The 27,091-nt window shown below is 49.1% G+C and overlaps 1 protein-coding gene across 1 annotated transcript in view; it reads left to right on the forward strand.

Annotated features, from left to right (window-relative positions):
* Disc1 (DISC1 scaffold protein) overlaps window positions 1–27,091 on the forward strand; it is a 189,741-nt gene that overhangs the window by 81,210 nt on the left and 81,440 nt on the right. Inside the window, exon 8 of the mRNA XM_051168873.1 lies at window positions 7,226–7,414. Coding sequence (XP_051024830.1) covers window positions 7,226–7,414 — 189 coding nt within the window. The remainder of the gene's footprint in view (window positions 1–7,225; window positions 7,415–27,091) is intronic.

Genomic DNA, 27,091 nt, shown 5'->3' on the forward strand with positions numbered 1-27,091 from the left:
CATCTGTGGGTGTGAAACTCTGAGGTGGGTATTTTCACTCGGCTTCCACCGTCTGAGTTGTCAGAGCTGTGTGCTGCAAAGTTTTCCTCTGAGAATAAATGGTGACTTGCTAGGCTGTTACCTAGCATGACTTTTTTTGCTAGGCTGGTGCCATGTTTCAAGTGTTTTTGTTTATGTGGTGTGTGTGTGCACATGGTCATGTATGTATGTGTGTTTGTGTGAGGGGGCAGAGATCAATCTCACATGTTGTTCAGGAGCCATCCATGTCGGTATCTTTTTTTAAAAATAATTTTTAAATTTTTTATTATTTTACCTTTGGGACAAAGGTTTTCTCCAGGTCCTGTGGCTCCACAGCTCGGCTAGGCTGCTGCTCAGCAAGCCTTAGGGATTCTCCTGTCTCTGTCTCGGCGCTGCTGGGGCTATAAATGGCCCACCGTGCCCAGCCTTTTACCTGGATACTGGGGGTTGAACGCAGCTCATGCTCATATGGCCAGTGCTTTACAGCCCGAGCCATCCCCCAGCCTCAGAACCGACTTCTGTAGGGTTTTCTGCCAGCTGCACATACCATGCTTTTATTTTTTTGACAGTTTCATAATACACAGTTTATTTTGATCACTTTCACTTGCTCACCGTCCCCCCTCACCTTCCTTTTCTTACCCCTTCTCCTTATCAACAAGTCCCCCTGACTTTCATGCCTTTTAAAAAAATAACTCACTGAATTTAATTAGAGTTGCTTTTGAGAGCATGGATTCAGGGCTACTGGCGTATCAATAACTTAACCAGTGACGCTTTTTTTTTTCTGAGACAGGGTTTCTTTGTGTAGACTTGGCTGTATTGGACTCACTTTGTAGACCAGGCTGGTCTCGAACTCACAGAGATTTGCCTGCCTCTGCCTTCCTGAGTGCTGGGAATACAGGCATGCGCCACCACGCCCAACCAGTGCTGACACTCTGATGACTCAGAGGTTAAGAGAACTGGCTATTCTTGCAAAGGTCCTAAGTTCAAATCCTAGCAACCACATGGTGGCTCACAACCATCTATAATGAGATCTGGTGCCCTCTTCTGGCAGGCAGGCACAATGCAGTCAAAATACTGAATAAATAAATAAATAAATCTTTAAAAAAAAAATCCCCACTTGGTAGGCAGAGGCAGGTGGATCACTGTGAGTTCGAGGCCAGCCTGGTCAACAAAGTGAGTCCAGGATAGCCAAGGCTACACAGAGAAACCCTGTCTCGAAAAACAACAAAACAAAACAAAACAAAAAGACTAACCAAACAAACAAACAAAAAAGTTCCCTTCTCCAGCAGCTGTTAACTCCTAATTGCTCCTCAGCTGAAGGTGGCATGAGCTCCTTATCCACACTGGGATACCACGCAGCTTGAGCAAGTACAGGTCTGGTGCAGGCGACCCCAGATGCTGTGAGTTCCTGAGTGCAATGACCAGGTCAGGTCCAGAGGACGGTGTTTCACGGGCCCACCTTGCCTCTGCCCGCCTTACATCTTTTCTACCTTCTCTTCCTAAGGGGTACCAACCCACCCTTACATCTCAAGTTGCAGCAGGACTAAGTGCATCCTCTCCCACTGATGCCTGACAAGGCAGCTCAGCTAGGGGAAGGGATCCAAAGGCAGGCAACAGAGTCAGAGACAGCCCCTGCTCCTGTTGCTAGGGTACCAACATGTTGGCCAGGCTGCACATCTGCTACCTGTGTGTATGGGGGTCTATGTCTAGCCCATGCAAGCTCTTTGGTTGGTGGTTCAGTCTCTGAGAGTCCCCGTGGGCCCCAGTTAGTTGACTCTGTAGGTCTTCTTGTGGTGTCCTTGACCCCCCCCAGCTCCCTCAACCTTTCCTCCCACTCTTCTACAAGATTCCTTGGATTCCTCCTGTTGTTTGGCTGTGGGTCTCTGCATCTGCTGCCATCTTTTGCTGGATGGAGCTTCTTAGAAAAGAGTTATGCTAGGGTCCTGTCTGCAAGCACAGCAGAGTATCATTAAAATCGACAGGGGCTGGCTCTCTCCTATGGGGTCATCCCAAACTGGGCCACTCATTGCTTTTCTATTCCCTTAATCTCTGCTCCATCTTTATCCCTACACTTCCTATAGACGTGAAAGATTTTGGGTTGAAGATTTTACGGGTTGGTTAGTGCCCCCTCCCTCTATTGAAAGTCCCACCTGCTACAGGAGGTGTTGAGTTCAGGCTTCCTACCCGCCCCCCATCCCTCCCTACTGCTAGGAGTCTCAGCTAGGGTCCCCAACCCCCACCCCATAGATTTCCGTCCTAGAGATGTCCCCCCCCCCCAGATTTCCGTTCTCTCTCCCAGTCTTCCCCCCACCCCACTCTCCCCCCCACCCCACCGCACTCTCCCCACACCTGATCCCACCCCTCTCTCCACACCTGACCCCACCCCTCTCCCCACCTGACCCCACCCCCCTCTCCCCACCTGACCCCACCCCACTCTCCCCACCTGACCCCACCCCACTCTCCCCACACCTGACCCCACCCCACTCTCCCCACACCTGACCCCACCCCACTCTCCCCACACCTGATCCTACCCCACTCTCCCCACCTGACCCCACCCCACTCTCCCTACACCTGATCCCACCCCACTCTCCCCACCTGATCCTACCGCACTCTCCCCATACCTGATCCCACCCCACTCTCCCCACACCTGACCCCACCCCCTTACCCTCCCTACCCCATTTCCCACCAAGTTCCCTCTCTCCATCTATTTCAGAAGTCTAATTTATTTCCTTTTCTGAGTAAGATTCAAGTATCCTCTCTTGGGCCCTCTTTAGCTTCTTTGGGTCTGTGGATGGTAGCATGGTTATCCTGTACCTTATGGCTAATTCCGCTATAAGTGAGTACATACCATGTGTGTCTTTCTGGGTCTGGGTTACCTCACTCGGGATGATCGTTTCTAGTTTCATCCATTTGCCTGCCAATTTCATGATTTCCTTGTTTTTAGTAGCTGAGCAGCATTCCACTGTGTAGATGTACCATATTTTCTTTGTCCATTCTTCAGCTGAGGGGCATCTGGATTGTTTCCATTTTCTGGCTATTACAAATAAAGCTGCTCTTAACAGAGTGGAGCAGGTGTCCTTGTTGTGTGGTGGAGCATCTTCTGGATATATGCCCTGGAGTGGTATAGCTGAGGTAGAATTATCCCCAATTTTCTGAGAAACTTCCAGATTGATTTCCACAACGGTTGTACAAGTTTGCACTCCCACCGGCAATTGTAGGAGCACTCCCCTTTCTCCACATCCTCGCCAGCATGTGCTGTCACTTGAGTGTCTGATCTTAGCCATTCTGACCGGTGTAAGACGGAATCTCAGAATCATTTTGATTTGCATTTCCCTGATGCCTAAAGATGTTGGACATTTCTTTAAGTGCTTCTCTGCCATTAGAGATTCTTCTGTTGAGAATTCTCTGTTTAGCTTTGTACCCCATGTTTTAAAATTGGGTTGTCTGGTTTGTTGGTGTTTAATTTGAGTTCTTTATATATTTTGGATATTATCCCTCTGTCGGGTGTAGGGCTGGTGAAGATCTTTTCCCATTTTGTTCTGTTGACGGCGTCCTTTGCCTGACAGAGCTGTTCAGTTTTACGAGGTCCCATTAATTATTGTTGTTGAATTAGAGCCTGAGCTGTTGGTGTTCTGTTCAGGAAGTTGTCTCCTGTGCAGTAAGCTCAAGGCTCTTCCCCACTTTCTCTTCTGTTAGATTTAGTGTGTCCAGTTTTATGTTGAGGTCTTTGATCCACTTGGACTTGAGTTGTGCATTTGAGTTTTAAATGCAGGTTCTTTCCTGATCTCACAAAAGCCTGCTGTCAACTGGCCTTGCAGAGGTTGAGAGCCGGAGCATTAGCTGTTGCTGGTGATCACGTTTAGTCATAGAGAACAATGGATTCCTCACTTTCTCCTGGCTGCTGACCGCTAGATGACACCTTCTACCTCAGAGGTACTACTGTCAAAGAAAGAAGCACCCTTGGGTGCACAGTGTGGGGAGTAATCTTCCTCCCAAGGAGTGAATGTGGAAAAAAGAAGCTGTTCCTGTGACTTTCTTCTTAGAAAAGTTTTTCTATTGGCATATATTAGTTAGTTATATGTAACGTTGGGTTTCATCATGACATTTTCATACATGTATATAGTGCATTTAATCATGTCCATCCCCCATGTCCTCTCACACCGCCATCCGGTCCTGCTGGTCAGCTCCTTTCCAGAGGGTCCCCTTCTTCTTTCATTTCTATTATTATTATTATTATTATTATTATTATTATTATTATTATTATTATTTCACATGTGTGTTTTGCCTGCATGTATATATGTATGTGAACCACATGTGTGTCTGGACAGGCCAGAAGAGAGTGGCATATCCCATTGCTCTTAACCACTGAGCCATATTTTCAGTGCCCTTTCTTCCTTCCATCCATCCTTGCATGCATCCTGCCCTCCTTCCTTCCATCCTTCCCTTTCTCCCTCCCTCCTTCCTTCTTTCCCTCCCTCTCTCTCTCTTTCCTTCCTTTCTTCCGTTCCTTCCGTCTACATCAAATGGGGGTGTTTTAGGTTGATGCCTTCAGTCCTCTGTGGACACTCCTATATGGAGACTTGGGGGAGCAAGTGTAGGGAGGGGTAGGTTTAACTTTAAGACAAACTGGCAGAAGTGATCTCTGTGGGGTTACACCTCTTTGTATGCTTGAGAGCTCAGGGAATTTCACACACACACACACACACACACACACACACACACACACACACACACTGGCCATGTCTACAATTTTCAGTCTGGCTGCTTTGTGCCCTTTGAATGGGATGGATGGCTTTGTAGCTTTTGTTTACACTCTGCGTGACTAATGTCTAACACATTTTCATATGTGTGTTGGCCATCTGCATATGGCTCTTTGTAAAAGACCTGGTGACTCTTTGCTTGCATTTAATGTTGTTATTTCTGTTCATTGTTGAATTGTAAAATTGAATCCTTTGTCAGTTATCTGTAGCAAGTGGTCTGTCCCAGCTTGACTTGATTCTCCTCCCCTCCTGTCTCCTCTCCTCCCCTCCTCTCTCCCTCCCTCCCCCTCCCTCTCCCTCCCTCTCCTTCCCTTGCCCTTACCCACCCTCCCTCTTTCTTCCCTTTTTTCCTTTCTTGACAGGGTTTTCTTTGACCGTCTTGCTCTGCGTCCTCTGTCACATGCTGGCTGTTCAAGAGCCAGGCTGCTGTTCTTCCTTATTTCCTGCTTGTGGCTTCATAGCTTTAACTTGGTCGAGTCCCATGTTCCACCCCTGGTGTAATTTGTGTGTGGTCCGAGGTGTATATCAGGCTTCACATTGCCCCCTCAGGGATAACCAGTTGCTTTGGCAGCATCTATTGGGAAGGTTATTGTTGTTGTTTCTCCCTTGATGATTTGCTTTGCACTCTTGGCTCTTGGAGGACACACCCGTTCTGGACACCTGCTGTGGTCGGTCCGCCAACTCCTGTCCGCTTTCAGATGCCCTCCATCTTGATTTATGGACGTCATAGCTGGGTCTTAAAATGTTGACTGTTTGATCGCCCTGGTTTATGTCAGACTTTGCATTTTCTCTTACATGTTAGGATGTACCCGTTCATTTCTACCAAAGGGCCTCATGAAATTTTGATAGGAATTGTATTAAATCTGTGCATCAATCTGGGGCAAATTGAAACCCTAGGAGTAGCTAGTTTTCCAGTGGACACTTATGGTTTAGCTCCACAATTATTTAAATCTCATTTCCTCTCAGTAGGTTTTCAAAAGCAGTTTCCCCATTCTGCATAGAATCCTTTAAATTCGCCCCTACATACTTTTAGTTCTAAGATATGTCGTAAACAATATTTCACAGAAATTGTCTCACAGTGGCCTGCCGCTGCTGTTCAGACACACAACTGATCCTCGTTCGTGGTTTTGCTCACTGCTGCACTCTGCCCAGCACATATTTTATTCCCTGTTCTATGGCTTGCTTTCTTATGTGCCCAGCCACCTGTGGTTCTCGCAGCCACCTGCAATCCAGGTGTTATTATGATCATATTTCACATGTTTATGCCAAATGTGATCATTTATTTTTCATGTTGTTTTGGTTAGGGTCTCGGCAGCTATGATTAAATACAACAACAACAACATTGACCAAAAGCAACTGGGGGAAGAGGAAAGACTTAATCTGGCTTCCAGGTCACAGACCATTACTGAAGTGGGGAGGAGGGGGCGGTGGGGCTGGAGCTCAAGCAGGAGTCTGGAGGCAGGAACTGAAGCAGAGACCACAAAGGAACTGGCTTTCAGGAGTATTTGCAGCTTTTCAGGAGCATGTGTGGCTACCCTTCTCATGGCCCAGTATAGCCTGACCAGGATGTCCAGGATGGCACCACCTCTGGTGCTTACACCATTAACCATCAAGGAAACACCTACAGACACACCTACAGGCTGGCCTGACAAAGCCCTCATCTGAGGTTCGCCCTTCCCAGTTAAGATTGTGCATTTTGATAAGGGGGAGGGGCTCAATTTAGCTGCCCCCTAAGCTCAAAGCCCCATTCTTTGCACCCTGCTTGCTGTGTCCGTCCTTGGCCATTTGTTTTTGGGTGGAGTGAATCCTGGGGTTTTCCCTGGTTCTGCTGTTCCAACTTCCAGTGGCATCCCTTCCAGGTGTGCCCAAGCTTTTGACTTTACAGAAGGATTCCGTTGTCTCCAGCGCTCACATCCATTTATAAAAACTTCCAGCATGGATGGGGAGGTAATGAAAAGACCCCATCCCCACTGGAGGAGCTGCTGGCAGATGATGGCTGCTAAGGGAGGGATAGCCCTCCTCTTCTGGAGACATGGATGCTCACGCCCTGCGGCATGACCTCCACATGTATACACATATGGATGGCACTAATCGTGAGGTTGGAGAATGACATAGAAGGAGGCCAAAGAAGGCAACGGTGGGTAGATGCGGCCAACATGCAGTGTATAAATGTATGAAACTTTCAAAGAACACAAACATTGCCAGGTACAGTGGTGCATGCCTGTGATCCCAGCGCTCGGCAAGGCAGAGGCAGGCACATCTCTGGGAGTTCCAGGCCAACCTGGTCTACAGAGCAAGTTGAAGACAGCTAAAGACACACAGAGAAACCCTATCTTGAACAAACAAGCAAGCAAACAAAAGAATACAAATATTAAAAATCACACATACACACACACACACACACACACACAATCTCCTTTCCTCCTCTCCCCCACCCTGTGCTGCAGGAAGCCACTTCTGTACAGCCAAGGAGCTCACAGAGGAGATGTGGGCCCTGTTGTCGGAGCGGGAAGGGCTCGAGTCACTCCTGGGCAGGCTGATGGCACTCAACTCCAGGAGTGTCAGACGGCTGGGCAGTGTCAAAGAGGACTACATCAGGTGCAAGCAGGACCTGGCCCTCCAGGAAGCCACCCACAGTGAGTATCTCCCAGCCATGGCCTCAGGACAAGTTATGGCGGATATTATTGGACAGTCTGGCTAGATGATGTCACAGAGCATCAAGCCACTTCACAGGGCGGGCGGGGGGGGGGGGGGGACAGCAAGAGCCGGGGTAGGGTCACCCATCAGCTTTTGCTTTGCTCTTCGCTTCCTCTGACTTTTCCCATTTTCTGCTCTGCATTTGCTGATGGACATGTGGGCTGTGGACCTTCCTCCCCTGGGAGCACATCCTCAGCTGGAGGTGTCTCCCATGGTTCAGTCTTCTAGGATGCAGGTCATAGGCTGACTCTGGGGCATGGAGAAGGGGATGGGGAGTGGCTCTTATGTCGGGGTGTTCTTTGAGGCTTGATTTTCTCCTCAGGAGAAAGACACAGGTGACAGTGGTGCTGGCATGCCAGAAGGGCCAGCGTGCTATGTACCCCATGCTATACTTAACTGACACCACCTAAATATTCCACACATTGGTGTCAGAGATGATCAGTGTTCAAGTCCAAATAAGGAACTGTGACTCAGCTGGCAGAGGGTTGCCTGTCATTTTGGGATGAACAAACTATGTTTTAAAGTCCTAAAGGATTGTGTGGGGCGTTGTACCTTGCATGTTTGAACCAATCAGGTGGTCAGTGGTCATGGAGTCTCTTGCCGATGCAGTCTCAGCAGGTTCAACAGCACAGAGCCAAGCATTATTTCCTTTACCTCTTCTAATTCTCTTTTAAAAATATTTAATTTTGGGGGCTGGAGAGATGGCTCAGCTAATGGTTAAGAGCACTGACTATACTTCTAGAGGTCCTGAGTTCAGTTCCCAGTAACCACATGGTGGCTCACAACCATCTGTAATGTGATCGGATGACCTCTTCTGGTTTGCAGGTGTACATGCAGGCAGAGCACTGTATACATAATAAACAGCCTGGCATGCACAGGTGCTGACTTTAAAAAATTAACTTTTATTTTAAAGTGTGTGTGTGTGTCCATGTTAGTGTAGTGCCTGTAGAGGCCAGAAGAGGGCATCAGCCCCCCAGGAGCTGGTGTTACAGTTACCATGTGGGTGCTGGAAACAGAACTCGGGTCCTCTACAAGAGCAGCCAGTGTTCTTAACCACTGAGCCATCTCTCTGCCTCCCCTTTAAGTTTCTTTAAAATGTTAAAAACAACAACAACAACAAAACACGTTTGTTCTTGTGCATTGTACACAAAGGACAAATTTCAGAAGTTGTTTCCCCCGCAGTTTGCACAACTCTCTGCCCATTGAGAGCCGTTTCCTCTTTCTCTCCTCTCACCCTCAAGGGCCAAGTGTTTTATTTATTTGCTTGTTCGTTTGGCCAAATATGCAGCCCAAGGCTGTGTGTGGAGCATCCATGAACACAGTGCTGAGGGGCGCTCCAGGCTCCTCAGGCCCTGCAGGCTGGCTCGCTTTGTCATGAGATAGTCAAGCAGAGCGATCTCCAGCCGACTTTTGCTGTTGATTTAAAAAAAAAAAAAAAAAAAAGATCTATGAAAAAGATAAACGGAAATATTTCACAGTGTTATCACTCAGTTTTTACACAAAATGAGGGAATGGGTCATATCTAAGAATAAAGAAGATATAAACAGATTTGAGCAAATCTAACGCAGCGATATTTTCATTTGAATAGAGTGAGCTCTTGAAAGCCATTAATGTCTTCTTTTTTTTTTTTTAAGCACTGTGCAATATTTTTGAATCTCATCATTGTTACTTCACTAAATACTTTCAAGATGATGAATAAAACATAAATAAATGGCACGGGAGATTGTTACACAGGACGACGCTAAGCTGCAGATGGCTCGTGGCAGGGATCTTAGAGCTCCTTGCAAGCATTACGCTGGGTCACCCACCTTCTCCCTGTGTGTTTGCTCACATGTGCCTGGCGCTGAAACTCGGTTTTAAGCAGTCTGGGGAGATGTGGGTTTGGGTCACCCAAATTAACAATCCAGTGTTGGTAAGAACGCGGGTAACAAAGAAATAGAAAATGACTTTCTGGGGCTGGGAGACGGTTTAGTGGCTAAGTGTATGCACTCCTTCTGCAGAGGCCCCGAGTTTGGTCCTCAGCTCTCATGTCGTGTGGGTCTGGGGGTGATGTGACACCTTTTTCTTATGTCCACAGGCACTGCACAAGCATGTGCAAACCTACAGATGTATATACATTCACATAATTAAAGCCAAAAAAAAAGAAATCCCTGAGCAAAATGACGCTTTCATCTACTGAAATGCAAGGAGACCAGGCCACAGTCTGGACTCAGTTGTTTTTGCATCTTGAGGTTTGGCGATTCAGAGAGAACTCTGTATTCAAGGTCAAACGTAGCTGAGGCAAGCAAGAAAGGCAAATCTGGGTTTGCGTAGGCATGGATGGACCACGGTCTTTTTAGTCTTAATAAAATATCTATTTCTTAAGTCTTAAAAATTAAAAACAATTATGTGAGTGTCTTGGGGGAGAGGGTTGTGCACACAGTGTCCCTGGAAGCCAGGAGAGGCCACCGGGACTCCCTGGAGCTGAAGTTACAGGCAGCTGTGAGCCACCACATTGGATGCGGAGAGAGAACTGAATTCAGGTCTTTTGTAAGAGCAGCGTATGTGTTTAATTGCTGAGCCATCTATGTAGCCCATAGATAAAATATATTAAGATAAAATTAAGAAATGAGCAATATGCAGCGTTATGTTCGTCTGTGTGTGTGTGTTTAGGTATGCACGCCCATGTGAGTAGAAGCCAGAGGCCAACCTCGGATGTGGTTTCTCAGGCACCTTAGACTTTTTTTTTTTTTTTACTTTGAGGTCCTCCCTAGCCTGGAACTTACCAATTTGGTTAAATTGTCTGTCCAGAAAGGCCCAGAGTTACTCCTGTACCTGCCTCCAAGGGCCTGGGATTACAAGTGTGCACCATCTCACCCAGCTGTTTCTTTTTTTAAAGATTTATTTATTATCACGTATACAGTGCTCTGTCTGCATGTACCCCTGCAGGCCAGAAGAGGACATTAGATCATATTATAGATGGTTGTGAGGCACCATGTGGTTGCTGGGAATTGAACTCAGGACCTCTGGAAGAGCAGTCAGTGCTCTTAACCGCTGAGCCATCTCTCCAGCTCTCACCCAGCTTCTTATGTGGGTTCTGGGAATCAAACTCAGGTCCTTGTTTTACATGACAAAGCACTTTAACTAAGTGCTATATCTTTACCTTAATATAAAACATTGAAAAAAAAGCAAACCCTGATTTCCAGCAATAGTTGCAAGGGTTGGAGAAAGCAGTGTTGGGATGGATGAAAAGTTCTCAAGTTCAGGAACTTGAACTCTCTTGTTCTTCTAAGCTCCTTATTAGATGATACGCGTGTAGGCGCCAGATCCAGCCAGAAGGCACAAAGAGAACATAGCTGTCCCCTTCACAGCTCCCTGAAGGAATCTGCAAATGACTTACCATTGTCACATCATTGTGAACTTGACCTTGATACATGATGGTAATCAACTGCAAGAGTGACGGGAGCTGTCCTTACCCTGGGCAGCGGAGTGCCCTGTGAAGGTCTAGGGTTCTGTTTCTGTAGAAGAAGTCAACCCTTTTCTGGTCCCAAGGACCAATCAGCAGGGTTGTTCACACAGAGAGCTCTTAGTGGTAGGAAGTAACTATGATGGCCATCAGAGATGGACCAGCCTGTGTCACCATGGAGATGGCATTGTGCCTTCTGTCCTTCTGTCCCTGGTTAGCTTGTGAATTCTCCAAGAACCAAATGCTTCCTCTCAGTCTTACTGGGTTATTTCAGGACCCAGCATGGTGGCCTTATGCCACAGGCCTTTGCTCACTTTTGGGGGCAGGAGAGTAGTGTAAAGTGTCTGTTCTCTCTTCCTTGTTTTGGACTGTGGGTGTGGACCTCGGATCTCTTTTGCGGTATAATGAGAGCAGTGACAAGGCTGACTCTTGAAGATGATGGAGCAGTCCAGTTTGGCTAGTGATTTTTTTTGCTTTATTTTTGAGATAGGTTCCTGTAGTTAAGTCTTGAGCCTATCTGTAGTTGAGGATGGCCTTGAACTCCTGATCTTCCTGCGTCTACTTCCTGAGGCCTGGCATTAGAGGCGTGTAGTACCTGATACCTAGTTTGTGCTATGCTGGAGTTGAACACAGGGCTTTGTGGTGCCAAGCAAGCTCTCTACCAGCTGGGCTGCATTCTCAGCCCTGAGTTGAATAGGTTGGGATGATAGCAAATGCACATAAACATGACAGTCTCAAGGGCAAAGAGAGACAGGCATGACCGCCTTTGAACCCATAGGCTTCTGTTATGGTTGCACACTCCTATGAAGAGCAGGGGGGAAAGACTTTAGGTCTGAGACTTCAAGCCATACATGTGAATTCTGAGGAATGTTTCATATAGCAGAGTAAAGTGAAAAGCCCGCTGAACACTTACAGAAATTAACTAGCAGCCTTTCACTAATATGCATTTCAATTTTTTAACTAAGAGTAGGGTGGTGAAAATCAGTAACCGATTTTAGGGTTTTCCTCCAGAAAAAAACAGAACCTTAAGATTTATACAGCCATTTCTCCATCTCCTGTGTATAACTTGGTAATCTGTATTATACTTTATTAACATGGTTGATTTCATACTAGAACTCAGATATAAAGAAACTAGTGTGGAGGGAAGAAATTTCATCACAGAGTAATCAGGGCTAGAATTTAAATAGGACATCATTAGCATGTAATGCATTTCCCCTAGTTCTGAAGGCTGCCTGAGTAGATCTGGGCTTACAGCTGGAAAGCCTTCAGGACCCCTGTGGGGGATCATCAGGCTCATAAAGTGGTTTTCGGGGAGAAGGCCAAAGGGCAGGGTCTAATATTTCTGGGCTGTTGGTCCACAGCATCGTGCTTAGTCTCCTTTCAAGGACTGGGGAGATGGAGATCAGATGGGATGACATAAGAGCAGTGACTTGACAGTTTTCTACTGATGGCTAGGGGTTGACCAGATGTCCATATGGACAAGATCTACGTTTGGTTAGGATTTCTTCCTCAGTTGTGAACTTGACTTAGTCAACAGAAGGAAACTAAAGGGATGTGGGTTCTTTTTACTCTGATGTCCAGGGTGCAGCTCTTGGAGAGGTGTTTGCATCTGTAGCTGTGATGTCTCATTTAGAGAGCCCATGAGCTCATACTTTGCACATGTAGACACTGCCCCCCAACACTTACCAATATCTTCCAGGAAACCTCTATGATAGATAAGAACACAAGAGTCAGACTCGTTGTCTCTCAGGATGAGGGCAGGAAGAACAAGAAACCTGGGAAACTCACCTACTGAAAACAAAGATGGAGATAAATAAAAACTAAAACAAGACAGAAATCTGTGCTAATGTCACGTCCTAATGACTTTGGATAAGATGTGATGTGATGGGCTTCCTAAAAGAGCCAAAAAGACAGTTGATCATAGCATCTCCCTGCCTCAAAGGCCCCTAAAATCCCTCAGTTCCCGTTGTGTGTTACCTCCCGTGTGGTTTTCATTCAGTTGAGACAGTTCATTCATTCCTACTTGAAACAGTTGTTTTGGTATTTTTTTTAACCCTACATAGGACATACCATGTTCTAGGTTTTTACATTTTAATTATTATCATTTTTATTTAGACACAGAGTTTCTCTGTGTATCCCTGGCTATCCTATGCATCCTATGATCCTATGCAGATCAGGCTGACCTCAGACTGAGAGATCCACACGCCACGCCTCCTGAGTGCTGGGGTTAAAGGCTGCGCCACCAGCCTGGATCCACGTTCTAGTTTTCGTTCTAGTTCATTTGTCGACCCTGTCATTTGCCTTCAAAATCACAAGGTTTTCAGGAAATATGGAGCCAGGGAACATGGAGCCAGGATACCCAGAGCCAGGGAACATGGAGCCAGCCAAGGAGCACAGAGCCAGGGAACATGGAGCCAGCCAAGGAGCACAGAGCCAGGGAACATGGAGCCAGGGAACATGGAACTAGGATACCCAGAGCCAGGGAACATGGAGCCAGCCAAGGAACACGGAGCCAGGGCACCCAGAACCAGGACACCCAGAGCCAGAGAACACAGAACCAGGGAACACGGAGCCAGGGAACATGGAGCCAGCCAAGGAACACGGAGCCAGGGCACCCAGAACCAGGACACCCAGAGCCAGAGAACACAGAACCAGGGAACACAGAGCCAGAGAACACAGAGCCAGGGAACACAGAGCCAGGGAACATGGAGCCAGCCAAGGAACACGGAGCCAGGGCACCCAGAACCAGGACACCCAGAGCCAGAGAACACAGAACCAGGGAACACAGAGCCAGGGAACATGGAACTAGGATACCCAGAGCCAGGGAACATGGAGCCAGCCAAGGAAGCACAGAGCCAGGGAACATGGAGCCAGGGCACCCAGAACCAGGACACCCAGAGCCAGAGAACACAGAACCAGGAAACACGGAGCCAGGGAACATGGAGCCAGGACACTCAGAGCCAGGACACCTGGAGGCAGGGAATATGGAGGCAGGAAACACGGAGCCAGGGAACACGGAGCCCTGGAACATGGAGCCCAGGAACATGGAGCTAGGAAACAGAGCCAGAGAGCATGGAGTCAGGAACACAAAAGCAAGATGTAGAAAGGGAAGCACCGCAAAAGCTAAAGGGTCAAAACTAGGTGAGAATGAAAGTGATTGAGATGAACAAAGGATGCTGATTTTCATTGTCAAGCGGCCGAGTTCCTGCCTCCATAGTCTATGGCTCTGTTTCTTACCTCCATGTTCCCTGGCTTCATATCCTGCGTGTCTGCAAGGCGTATCCTTCAGCCTCAGTTACATAGCCAAGGACAAGCAGGATGACGTGGCAGCCAGTGATGGCCAGAAGCCCATCAAAGAGCAATAGGTTGCCCAGGAAATTGCTGAAGTTAGACCAAATCACTTCTTCATTAACTCTGAGCAAGGGTTTTTCTCATGCTTGCTTGACCATTAAAGTGCAGGGGGAGAGGTGCTCGCATCTCCTGGCGGGGAAATGCTGATCTTCCGTTTTCATTTCCTGGACACTTTGCTAGAGCCATTAAAGCAGCATTTCATGACCATAGGGATTATTTTCTTCCCTAACTGTGCTGTGATCTCCTGGGCTGGAGGGAGCTGAAGTGCCACATTTGTCGTTGAAGGCTGGGGGGACAGGGCGAGGGGCACGATGACCTGTGAAACTGTCATGGGCAAAACAGGTTTTCAGCAGCTTCCTACCTGTGCCCAGAGGTCAAGGGTCTCCAGTGTGGAGTTGGCGAGCCTCCCAGTCTCTGTGGACACAGGCGTGAGGTGCTGCTGGGCCTTGCGACAGGAAGATGTCTTCTCGCCATTGTTTGTCTCTTCATTCACCTCCTCCTCCATGGTCCTTCCCTCCTCTTCTGGAGGACTTTGCATCCTTTGCCTCCACCACCCACTCCTTGCATCCCTCTGGCTCCATGCCCATCAGTCTCACACAACATCCCCTCTGGTGCCTTTTATTGCCCCCAAGAGTCTGCTCAAGACCAGCCTTGTCAGTCCCCTGTCCTCCTTGGCTACATGTGCAGCTCATGTCTTCTTGTTTTCTGGCCCGATTCGGGAAAGGTGGTCATTGTTGCTGCCTTAATGCTCCGTGACTGCTCATTTTGTTCCGCCGTGTTTAATGGGTTCGTAGTGGCACCTATGCAGAAGCCTGCAGACTATAAATAACACCCTCTTTGGTATTAAAAGGGTTTATACAATATAAAATCTAGAGCACACTTTCTTTTTTTCATCAAGAGCCCTGACATTAATATTCATAGTGAGCCCAAAAGTAGAAGCTATTCTTTCTTAGCATAATGAGTTTACGGTATGTTTCTAAGTCAGTTACAACTGTGCTCTTTGCCATGGCAATTAGAAAGGTCATCTTGTCTTGCAGGCTCCATTACAGCTGTAAACCAGCTTGTGGCTGTCACTGTGAAATGTTCTAGGGCAACCATGTACAAATACATGGGGGGGTGGGGGACAGACTTCTTCCCCCAAAGTGTAGTTGTCCCTACACTACCACGCGCTCTAATGAACCTCAACGCGCCTTAGACGGTGTATAGACAGAGAAACTTCTAAGTTCTCCTGTCTTTTTATTGATTAAACTGTTTGAAACCTATGAAGTTAGATTCAATGACGTCCCCAGACCCTGGATAGAGATATTTGACATTACGACACCCATATATTCCTGTTATCTCGTACACTGACGTGTAACAATATTGTTGTGTTTAATTCCCCATGGAGAGCTTTAATGTGAGGATGGGGAAGGCATGGTTTCAGGAAAGTAGATTTGCTTATGGAATCTGCAGAGAATGAGGGAGCTGATGTCGGGGAGGTGGGCTGACAGATGTGAGTGTGCAGGCACAGCCCCTGGCGTGGAGCAGTGCAGCACACTGCAGATTGATTGCCACGCCGAGTCTCCACAGCTGAGTCCTCCTCTGCATTGGCTACTTTTCCCATTGTTGTTACCAATTTTCTGACCAGAAAATACTGAAGGGCTTTTGGAAGATGGTGACAAGATGGGGGCCCAGTCTGCCAGAGTCTCTCCAGGAAACACATGGGGCAAAGTCAGATGACAGCTATCAGAAGCTCACATCACAGAGTCACACAGGAAACTTCACTGAACAGGAGAGAGCAGGTCTCTAGTCCATCCTGGGAGAGATGGGGAAGAGGACAGGGAAGAGGACAGATTTTCTGCCTCTAAGAAGTTGCAAAAGGACACTGTATTGGAATTGTTTCGAATATGGTTAAAAAAAAAAAAAAAAAAAAAAAAAAAAAAGAGGCAGACCTATTTAAAAGGGACACAGCGGGGTTATGGATGACTTTAAGAGTTTCCCGACATGCTTTCCTTCTGGGGTGGCCCAAGACCTGAGCTCTCTGCCCTCTGGGTGTCAGCCTTCAAATATGCCAGGTGACCGATAGCCCAGTACTTTGGTGTTGCAGTTCTCAAGGCTGCCACTGTCACCTCGTGTCTCAGACACCCTTCCAGGGAAACTGGCTTTGGCAGCACGTGGAGGTCACAGTCAGGGCAGCAGCGTTTGCCAAGAATGCATGTCTGATGAGATTTGCCACCTCCCTTGACTTCTAGAGGAGCCCCACAACCCACAGGACCAGCATTCACCCATCCTCCATCAGCTGTGCTCCCTGTCCCCAGTCCCTTTACATCAGTGGCTGACAGGGCAAAGATCCTTTCTTGTCTGTGGCGTTGGATTACAGGAGCCTCGGAGTCTGCTTTTGATCTGTCCTCTTCCAAGGCAATCTTTTTTTTATTAATTTATTCATATTATATCTTGATTGTTAGCCCTTTCCCTGTTTCCTCCCATTCTTCCCTCCCTCCCACTTCCCCCCTTCTCCCCTCCCCTGTGTCTGTGATTGAGGGAGACCTCCTCCCCCTATATATGCTCTTAGAATATCGGGTCTCTTGGTAACTTGCTTTCCTTCCTCTGAGTGCCACCAGGTCTCCCCATCCAGGGGACGTGGTCAGAAAGGGGCACCAGAATTCGTGTGAGAGTCAGATCTCACTCTTCACTCAACGGTGGAGAATATCCTGTTCGTCGGCTAGGTCTTCCAAGGCAATATTAAGCCCCCAAGAATCCACCTGCCCGTGGACCCTTGTTGCTCTCAGATTTTCTGCAGGGTTCCGAGGCTGCGATTCACTCCTCAGTGTGAATCGCACAGATGACACCTCCACACCCATCCTTTTGTGTCATCGTGACCAAGGAGAAAAGAAACTTAAGGGGGAAAAGATCTGTTTTGGCCCATGATTCTGGAAAGCTTTGTCTATCAGGGTGAGGAAAGGGACTCTCATAGTGTGGCGCCAAGAATCCTGAGGGGACATAGGAAGGGGCCGGAGAGCTGGAGCACCCAAGGGCACACACTCCAGAGACCCACTCCCACCATTACAAAGGCTGGAAAACAAAAGATCAGGAGACTATTCGTGGAGCCGATTAGAGCAGAGGACCCTGGGAAGACTCGGCCATTGGCTTTGTTGGGAAAGCGGCTGGTGGGCAGAGCCTGTCCCCTTGGCTTAAAGCCAACCTGGGACATTTCACAGGGAGGAGGCTGGGTCTCTGGCTTCACAGGAGTAGAAATTGGCATACAGAATTTTCCAGCTGCAAAGTAATAGGATATGGCTGCCAAAGCCATACCCTCCAAAGCCTCAATAGATGAAAATTCCAGATGACTTAACCTTTTTCTCCTTTTCCCTCCCTCCCCTGGGTTTGAACTTAGGTTTTCAGGCTTGGCAGCAAGCCACTGTACCTTCTTACCATCTTGGCTAACCTCCTGCATCACTAAACCACCAGCCTCACGTGCCCCCTGCCTGCAAACCTTTATTTTCATTGCCAGGAGGTTGTTTTACGGGAGCTGTGTCCTGGGGAAGTGTCATTGTTTTTTCTGCTTCCTCAATATGATCCATCCACACAAGGTAGGTGAGGCTCTGTGGTTCATGGTTCAGTTTGAAATATGAGAAATCTGGACCTGCCTGTTCTCACATATACATCCAATAAGGATGCTCTCAGTTTGCTGGAATGTTCCAACCAAATCGCCACAGTGCTGTGTGAATCCAGACCTGAAAGTGCCTTTAGTGGGTGAGCTCTCTCTGCCTTGTGGGCAGCCACCCCCCCCCCCCACACACACACCACCACCACCACCACCCCCTGGTGCTAGCTCTCTGCCTTTTGTATTTAAAGTGTCCTTTATGGCTTGGCTCTACACACAGCTGAGGCTCCAGGGAATATAAACTCATGCACATATTTGTTGAGCTGAGTGAGCAACTGTGTGAGGGGAGATGAGCTCTTCCATGTATATGGAAGCCTTTGAGCTCTGGGCTGGACTGTCTGTTCACTTGACCCAGAGAATTGAAGCCCCTGTGATGTGTGGGACAAGGCGGGGGTGGGGGTGGGGTGGCGTGGGGGTGGAGTGGGAGGGTGGGGAGTGGAGGGGTAGGGGGTGGGGGCCCCCCTGCGGTGGAGGGGGTGGGGAGCAAGAGCGTGGCTCGCTCTTTCTTTCATCCACTCTGCTACCCTCTGATGCTGGAACGGCAATGGTGATTCTGTAGAAAGACTGTTGAATTTAATGGTTGTGGATTCTGACAAAATACCAGAGAGAAACAGCTTCAAAGGAGAGCAGCTTATTTCGGCTCAGGGTTTCAGAGACTTTAGACCACTCGCAAGCTGGTTGTGTTGTCTCTGGGCCTGTGGTGGGGGGCGGGTGGGGGACAGGCCGACTGTCACATATCCAGGAAGTGGAGAGGAAAAATGGGAAGAGTCAGAGCCACACCCTTAGTGACCTACTTCCTGCAGCCAGGCCCCGCCTTCCGCAACCCTGCCACCTGCCAGTCATCTGCTCAGATTTTGAAGGTATCCATGGATTGCAGGCCCTCTGGGTCCTCATGACCTCTGGGAAGGCCCTTACAGCTGTACGGTCATGGGGTGGGCTTTACTAATTGCTCGGGTATCTCTCCATACAATGGCGTTGACAATCAGATTAAATAAGACAAAAGGTTGGAGGTTCAGGTGTGGGACCTGCCTTCAGTGAAAGCTCGGCCCCTGCAATCTCCTTTGTTGACACTGAGTCCATCCATCTGACACGGGCACATTCTCACTTATAATTTGTTTAAAATTTTAATATTCGATTTTCTAGACTTTTGTCACTTATGGAACTCAAAGCTGTGCGGAGAGCCACCGCCACCTGGGAGTCACGCTGGCCAGGTTTAGTCCTAGTTTTATGGACCTGCCACTTGTTGTGGGGCCTTGGTCTCCTAACAGCAAAGGTATGGCCTGTAGTGGGGATTCCGCTGAGTTGACCTGCCAGTTGTTTGGGTGATGCCGAGAGTTTAAATAAGCCACATGGTACACGAGCCACTTTTCATCACTACAACAAAATGTCAGATTAGATAGATTAAAAAGAGAGGATTGCTTGTGCTCGGGTTTCAGTGGGCTGAGAACACATCAGCAGACGTCATTACTTCTGGGCCTGAGAGGGGAGGGGCGTGGCAGCGTGGCATAGCGTGGCATAGCGTGGCAGAGGGGGCGTGGCGAGGCGGAGGGGGCGTGGCAGAGCAGAGCTGCTCGCCTCCTAGCGACTGGGAACCAGAGGGACTGTTGCAAAGCATTGTGTTCTGCAGCCAACCTTCATACCTGTGAGATCAGGCGTGGCTGCCTGTGACCACCTGTGACCGTTGACATTCCCCCTAGAGGGAGGGGGTGGGACCTCACCTGAGTATCCGGCCTCTCCCAGGCCAAGCGCAGGGGTGCCACCTTATGGTTAGAAGTAGACCAGCGGTACCTCATGGAGGAACAGGGGCCAGGTCTCAGCAGCGTGGCTCCCACCGCTGCTTTGTCTGAGCTCAGTCAGGAAGGCGAATGGGAAGAAATGCTAACATCCCACACCTGCCACACCCCACCTTGGAGTCTGGCTCCTCCCAGGGTCCTGCAACACACGGAGAGGATGCAGCTGTGCCTCATCTCTATGCCTGGTCAGGTCCCAGGGGAAACTAATTTCGGGGGACGAGCCCTTTTAAAGGCAGTTGAGCAAACCTGCAGGAAGTCAGAAGGAAGCGGGCGTGGTGGCGCATCCCTTTAATCCTAGCGCTAGGGATGGCTGTGCGTTCCAGGCCAGCCTGGTCAACAAAGTGAGTCCAGGACAGCTAAGGCTACACAGAGAGACCCTGTCTCAAAAAGCGTCCCCTCCCCCAAAGAAAAAGAAAAGGGAAAAAGGAAGCCAGAAGGAGCAGGCGCCCATGTCGATTCTGTTGTTTCAACAAAGGTAAAGAACCCAGTAGTTTGGGTCCCATGTAAAACGTGGCCTCAGCGGCACCCGTCGGGCGTGAATGTGGGCAGGGCTGTGAGCTGAGCTGGTGTGGGGCCAAGGGCAGAGACCCACTGAGTCTGTAGGCTGGGAGAGGACGGTGGTCTCTGTGTGTGTGTGTGGGGGACGATCCCACACCAGTGCTACACCAGTGTGAACGTGGGGGGGGGGGGTAAAGCTTTTGAGAAACGCTGAGCTATTTCTCACACCGCCGCCTCATGTTTATTATAGGATAGCTGGACTTTTCACGGTTCTGGGCCTCACAGAAGAAGTCTTCCAAAACCGGGAAGACTCTGGAGTCCCATAGAATCTTTTAGTTTATGAAAAGGGTTAAAGACCTCGTAGCCAAAGGCATATTCAGCGCCAGAACAGGAGGCGACATCCCGCTTGTCGGAGGGGGAGGGGCGTTACCAGAAATTCTTCAAGGTTGAGCCCGACGGGAGGGGGCAGACCCCCCCCCCGAAAGACTTTGAGAAAACAGAGGTTCAGTTGTGCCTCTCACTGCTCCGCGCCCAGCGAGGACACCCCTCTACTGCGCCCTTAGCTTTATCGCTGTCACGTGCTCCTGACCCCTTTCATCCCCAGCTTGTTTGAAGGACAGGGCTTCCTTCCCAGCCTCTCTCACTGCTTCGCTCTTTGAACTGGGCCCTTTCTTTATAAACCAAGGCAGTGTCTTCCGCCCAAGCCGCGGGGTGGGGGTGGGGTGGGTTGGGGGAGCATCTCCACACAAGAGTCTGGCAAATTGTGCCTGTCTGTGTCCCAGGATGCTTCTTGGGCCAAATGCCTGAACCGAATGCTGAGCCTCACTCACTATTTTTGCCTTTGAGGGATATAAGAGTCTCCTAGTTTGTCTAAGAAAAGCCTTCAAGTTAATTTTCTTCTGTTTCTGCAAATGTCAGCACAGACAAGCCCAAAGGAGGGAGGGGCTCACAGCAGGTCCTCCTTGCTTTGCCTCCCTCAGAGCCCGGGGGACAGGGCCCAGCAGACAGTTGGACAAATGTGTTGCTTTTGGGAATGTACCAGCCCATTCGGCAGCATTTACAAAGTCTTGGGTGTAATTGTCTTAAGGTGATTTGTGACATGGGGTGGTGAAGCGACAATGCGTCAGTCACTAAAGCCCTCCCCCAGTCACAGGAGTGCTTTGGAGGGCTCCCCCAGTCACATGCTTTGGAGGGCTCCCCCAGTCAGAGTATTGTTTAGCGTATGTCCCACCTGGGAGGTAGACATTAGCCGTCTCATTGTGGGGAAACTGAGGCCATGGGAATGGAGCCCACCCACCCATGCACGCAATGGTGAGTGGCGGCTGGGGTTGGCAGTTTCGCCCATCTGCAGCGGGCACAGCGTTTGCACACGAGCTAGGCTGTCAGAAGACAAACGCCCTTCATTAGCTGCAGAAGGCGCATCTGGCCATCACGGCACGCACGGAGTTCACACTGAAGTCCCTCGGGGTCTACAGGCCCACTGCCAAAAAACCATACCAGACTAATAAGAATTCCACTGTGATTGACACAGTTTATAAAAGTTTCTAATGAAAATATAGTTTCATGTCAAACTCAGATAAATTTGGACCCTGACTTTTTTTTTTTTTTTTAATAAGATGATAGGGTCTCTTGCAGGCCCTTTGGGTAGATTGAACTCATAAAGCTGTCAGTGGGCGGGTCACCACGTCTTTCCACCGCCAGGGTCTCCACCATCTCCTCTATTCTCTGTAAAGAGTTTTTGGCTCTCGTCTTCAGAAGAGTAAAAGGACTAAGCAGCCAGGCCCCGCCTGCCGCCCCGCAGATGGAGTGCAGAGAGTACACGCCTGCATTAGAAGGCTGAGTGACATTCAGGGGTGCTAACATGTGTCAGAGTCCCCGAATGGGGTCTTGAGTTCCAGCCTGAGTTCCTGCCTCAAAACACACACAGACAGAAAGGCTGGAGATAGCTCAGTGGGCAAAGAGCTTGCTACATAAACATGGGTGGAACTTTTAAAGTTTTCAACGCCAACACGGAGACAGGTAGATCTTTGAGTTGCTGGCCAAGTGGCCTAGCCTACTTTTCAGATCCACGGCCAGTAAGAGAGTCTGTATCAAAAGACAAGGTGAGAATAAATAAATTAATTAAAAAGTAATAATTAAAAAATGCAAGATGGGTGGTACCCGAGATGGCCTGTGAATGTGGGCACAAACGTGTGCACCACTCACAAATGCACACACACACACACACACACACACACACACACACACACGCATGTTCACTCACTCATACTGCATACAAATACACGCACCAACAGACAATGGCCCTGCCCATTAAGCAGTCCAAAAGATAAAAATGTGAGAAGTATTCAAATAAAGACAAGAACGAGTGGGTGTTAAGGTCATCTTATTCAACAGCCTGGTGTGTTTTCACACATGAGGTGCTGCATCTGCGCTCTCCATCTGCACCCACAGGTTATTCTGCACAAACAAAGCAGGGTTCTCATTATTCTAGGACTGACACTTTATTTCTTAAATTTAAATTTTTTCTTTTTTTTTTTTTACTGATTATAAAAGCACGAGAATGTCACACATTTGTAGGGAACCATGTGGTGTTCCAACACAAGTGACTACTTAAATCAGATTAGATGTATCTGCGCCTCAAGTGTACACTCTTTCTCCTTTTGTGTTAGTGCTGGACGTTGAACGCAGGACCTTGAGTATGGTAGGCAGCGCTACACCGCTGAGCTATATATTGATTTATTTACTTAATTATTTCATGTGTGTATTTCATGTGCCACAGTGCATGTGTGGCCAGAGGACAACTTGTGGGTCCGGTTCATGTGACTTGAGGATCAAATTTAGGCTGTCAGGCTTGTCAGCAAGGGCCTTTATCTGCTGAGCCACCTCACTGGCCCAACACGGTTTTATATTTTGGTGGAAGCACCTAGCTCCTTTCGCCCAGCATTTGAAGTAGTCTATTATTGTTGTAATTATTTTATTATTATTATTATATTTATAAAAAGTAGGCCATTGGGATTGTGATCTTGGTCTGAGCTGGTCTCTCCTGGAAGTTTTTCAGGTTCTCATGTTGAGGACAGTGCCATGTGTGGAGCCATGGCAGACCCTGTCCCATGTCCACCCATGTCCCCAGGGCCATCACTGAAAGCCCTTAGACACCAGTGACACCTGTGAAGACCCCCTCCAGAGAAGACTAAGACAAGGCTGGAGAGTGCCTGTCACTCTCAGATAGAAGCGACTCCATCCGAGTGCACCTTGGTGAACCAGTGAGGCTCTTTTGGGTTACAGTGCATGGAGCAAGGAGAGTCACAGCAGCTGAGGTACTGAAAGGAGTCCCATCTCATCATGGGCGAGGACTCGCAAATGCTATCTGTACTTCTGGATCCCCTTGTGCATCTTGCGGGCATCTGGACCACTGAAGGCTCTCCTCTGGTGGGCAGCTGCTGAGTGATAATGTACAGCCCACAAGTCCTGTAAGCCTCATGAATTTTCCTGCGCCTTGTAAGAGGAATTAAAAAAAAAAAGAGATTTAATTTTAAGTTGTGTGTGTGTGCGCGCACATCAGGTGTCACAGAAGCCAGAAGAGAGCATCGAAGAGGTTGGGGCTGGAGTTGTGGGTGGTTGTTAAGTTTCCAGATCTGAGTGCTAGGATTAAAAGTGTGCACCACCTCACCCAGATCTATTATGAAATCTTAACCTGAGCACAAAGAATCTTCAGTCCAGTGAACAGTGGGATATGTTTTAAAAGCTTAATACCATTAAGAAATGGTGAATCTTTGAGGAGACATTAATCTTGTCACCTAATTTAAGTATGCTTGTGTTGGACAAATACACAGCCTGAATCTCCCCTGATCCCTCCACATGGCTGTGGGAAAATTCAGTTCCTGTTCACCTTTGGACCTCACAACCGTGGGCTCCTCGGGTGTGTCCCTTTGTGATCCATATGGGAGAGGGGCAGCTCTGGGCCAGTGTTCTCTTTGTTCCAAAGTCACATACAAGATCTTCTCAGATCTTGGGCCACTGGAGGGAGATGCCATCTGGGAAACGGAGCCACCAGCTGCAATTGCCGTGGCCTTCTGAAAGTGACCAAGGCCTGACAATTACCTCACCTCACCCTACTCTCTGCCTTGGGCTATAGACCTGTCATGGTGCCATTTCCGCTAGGCTCAGTCACAAACAGGAGCCAGTGTCATCTGCACCGTGTCCTGACACTCCCAGCCACTCTGCTCCTTTGGACTTAATTATTTCTGACAACTACAAACAATACATTTTGATTTATTTAGGAAAAGTGTCAAAATGATAGCGACCGACAGCAAACACGTCTTAGAGGGGTCCCGGCGTGTTCAACAGCCTGGGCATGAATCTGCATTGGGTACTGTGACACAGAACCTGGGCACAGACAGGCTACTCGCCAGTCCTGACCCAGCCCCCCACCCCCCAGGAAGTCTGACCTAGATGCCTTGCTTCTTAGCCAATACTAAGAAGAATGGGGCACGGGGGAGGGATGGTGGCATCCTAGGAAGAGAAGAAAAAAAAATCTTTCTGCCCGAGCTGCTGTGCTTTGCACAGACTGTACTCCCCTTATAACTCCCACAAAGGGTGGTAATTAACTTGTAATGACAGCCAGAAGTGAGCTCTCAGGAACAGCGCCACCAGGAATACAGCCACAAGAGGGCGCTGTGGCGAAGCTCATCAGCCGAGGCTCTGGGCGAGCCAGTTTAAGAGAAACTGGGAGGTGAAAGGGAGCAGGCATTCTGAGACCTAGCTGATCACCTTGAGAGACCCAGTCTTTCTTCTGTAAAACACCCCGAATAAGACAACAGACTTTGAAACACAGCTGTGTGTCTTTTTGAGGACCATCATCAGTGTGGCTCTTGGCTCTGAGCAGTTGTGCCTGGTCCCTGACCTTCTGTGCACCTGCCTTGAGGATGGAGTTAGGCTCAAGGTGTTTTATTTAAATCTTCTTTTGGAAATGGGCGTTGCTTTTCATATGTCTGGTTGGTGGTCAACCGGACCTTCCATGTGACCGAAAGTGAACATTTAAAGGATGATTGAAATGCTGCTGATGCACCTGTTTGGCACAGGCCTGGCTCGATGCCTTTGAGGTTCCCACAGCTCCACACTGGGGACCCTACACAGTGGCTAGAGCTGTGTTTAAAAGGTAATAATAGAGGGAAGAGCAAGGCACCCAGGGAGCCCGGCACTGATTGTTTTAATTAATTAGGCTGCTAGCAGAGCTGGGGGGGGGGGGCGGGCAGGAAGGATTCCTCTCCAAGCCTTGCAGGAGGCTGAGGAAGCTGAGTCTCATGCACACAGTCCTGCGGCTCATGGTCACTGCAGTGTGGCCCACTAGTTGGCTGTTTTCCTCTCTTACTAATCCTGTTAAATTTTCTTAGAAAAACTTATTTATTTATTTGACAAATGTGTACTTTTGTGTGTGTGTATGTGGGAGTTCGTGTGTCATGACACACACACGTGGCAGTTGGAGGACAGTTGTGGGGGTCTGTTGTCTCCTCCCACAGCGGGTCCCTGGGAGATGAAACCCACATCAGCAGGCTCGGCAACAACATTGAGCTATCTTGCTGGCCCTAAGATCCTCACAGGTGACCATTACTATTGAAGTGGGAGTCCAGGCGAGGAAGCAACCGGGAGCAGGGCGTGTGATGTAATAAGAGGGCTCCGTCTCTGTGGCCACCAATCCTCAAACTGCTGATGTGGCTCAGACCGTCTTTGAAAGGGACGGGTGGGGGGGGGGGGCTCAGAACCCACCGTCTGTGATACACTGTGCTGCAGGCCGGCGCTCTGTGCCTACTGAGTTCTAAAAGTCCTGTTTGGGTGGCTGAGATTAAGGTAGGACAGAATCAAATGTCAGAGGTCTCACATCCCAGAGAGTAGGGAGCCACATGTGAGTGTGTGAGCGTGTGAGCGAGTGAGCGTGTGAGCGGTGATGGGCAACCCCAGGCCCTCCCCGTCCTCCCCACGGCTCCCTCTGAACAGGGCTTCCTCCCTCCTCAGGGATCCTCTCACTGCCGGTGCCTACTCCTCTTCCTATTTAGTTATGATGGTGTGTTTCAGGGGTGTGGAGGTGGGGAGGGGCCAGAGGACAAGGGGTTCTCTCCGTTCACCATGTGAGATCTGGGGTGGGGGTAGGGGTGGGCGACTCAGGTCTCAAGCTTGGTAGCTAGCTGGTGTCTCTACCCACGGCCTCCCCTGTACCACTTTTCCTATTTAGACCTTTGGGTTCCTCCTCAGGGTGCACCCTCAGTTTGTCTGGCCATGCTGAGTTCCAAACTGCAGTGAGGAGTTTGGCTGGCTGACCCTGGCGGGGCTCGCCCAGCTCAGAGCAGCTGGTAGCAGGGTTGAGCCTCTGTTTGCTGAGGCGGCAATGAAAATAACATGAGCTCGAATGTGGAACTTTTAAAGTTGCCGGGAGCGAAGGGAATGTTACAGTTATTACTGATTGAGAGTTGTGAGGATCAATAATTGCTAAGGATGAAGATGAGGACCGAGGTGGACCGCACCGCGTGCATTCCTGGACCGAGGTGGACCGCACCGCGTGCATTCCTGGACCGAGGTGGACCGCACCGCGTGCATTCCTGGACCGAGGTGGACCGCACCGCGTGCATTCCTGGACCGAGGTGCACGGCACCGCGTGCATTCCTGGACCGAGGTGTACTGCACCGCGTGCATTCCTGGACCGAGGTGGACCGCACCGCGTGCATTCCTGGACCGAGGTGGACGGCACCGCGTGCATTCCTGGACCGAGGTGCACGGCACCGCGTGCATTCCTGGACCGAGGTGTACTGCACCGCGTGCATTCCTGGACCGAGGTGCACGGCACCGCGTGCATTCCTGGACCGAGGTGTACTGCACCGCGTGCATTCCTGGA

Source organism: Acomys russatus, chromosome 26, assembly GCF_903995435.1.
Source record: "Acomys russatus chromosome 26, mAcoRus1.1, whole genome shotgun sequence".
NCBI classification, from domain to species: domain Eukaryota; kingdom Metazoa; phylum Chordata; class Mammalia; order Rodentia; family Muridae; genus Acomys; species Acomys russatus.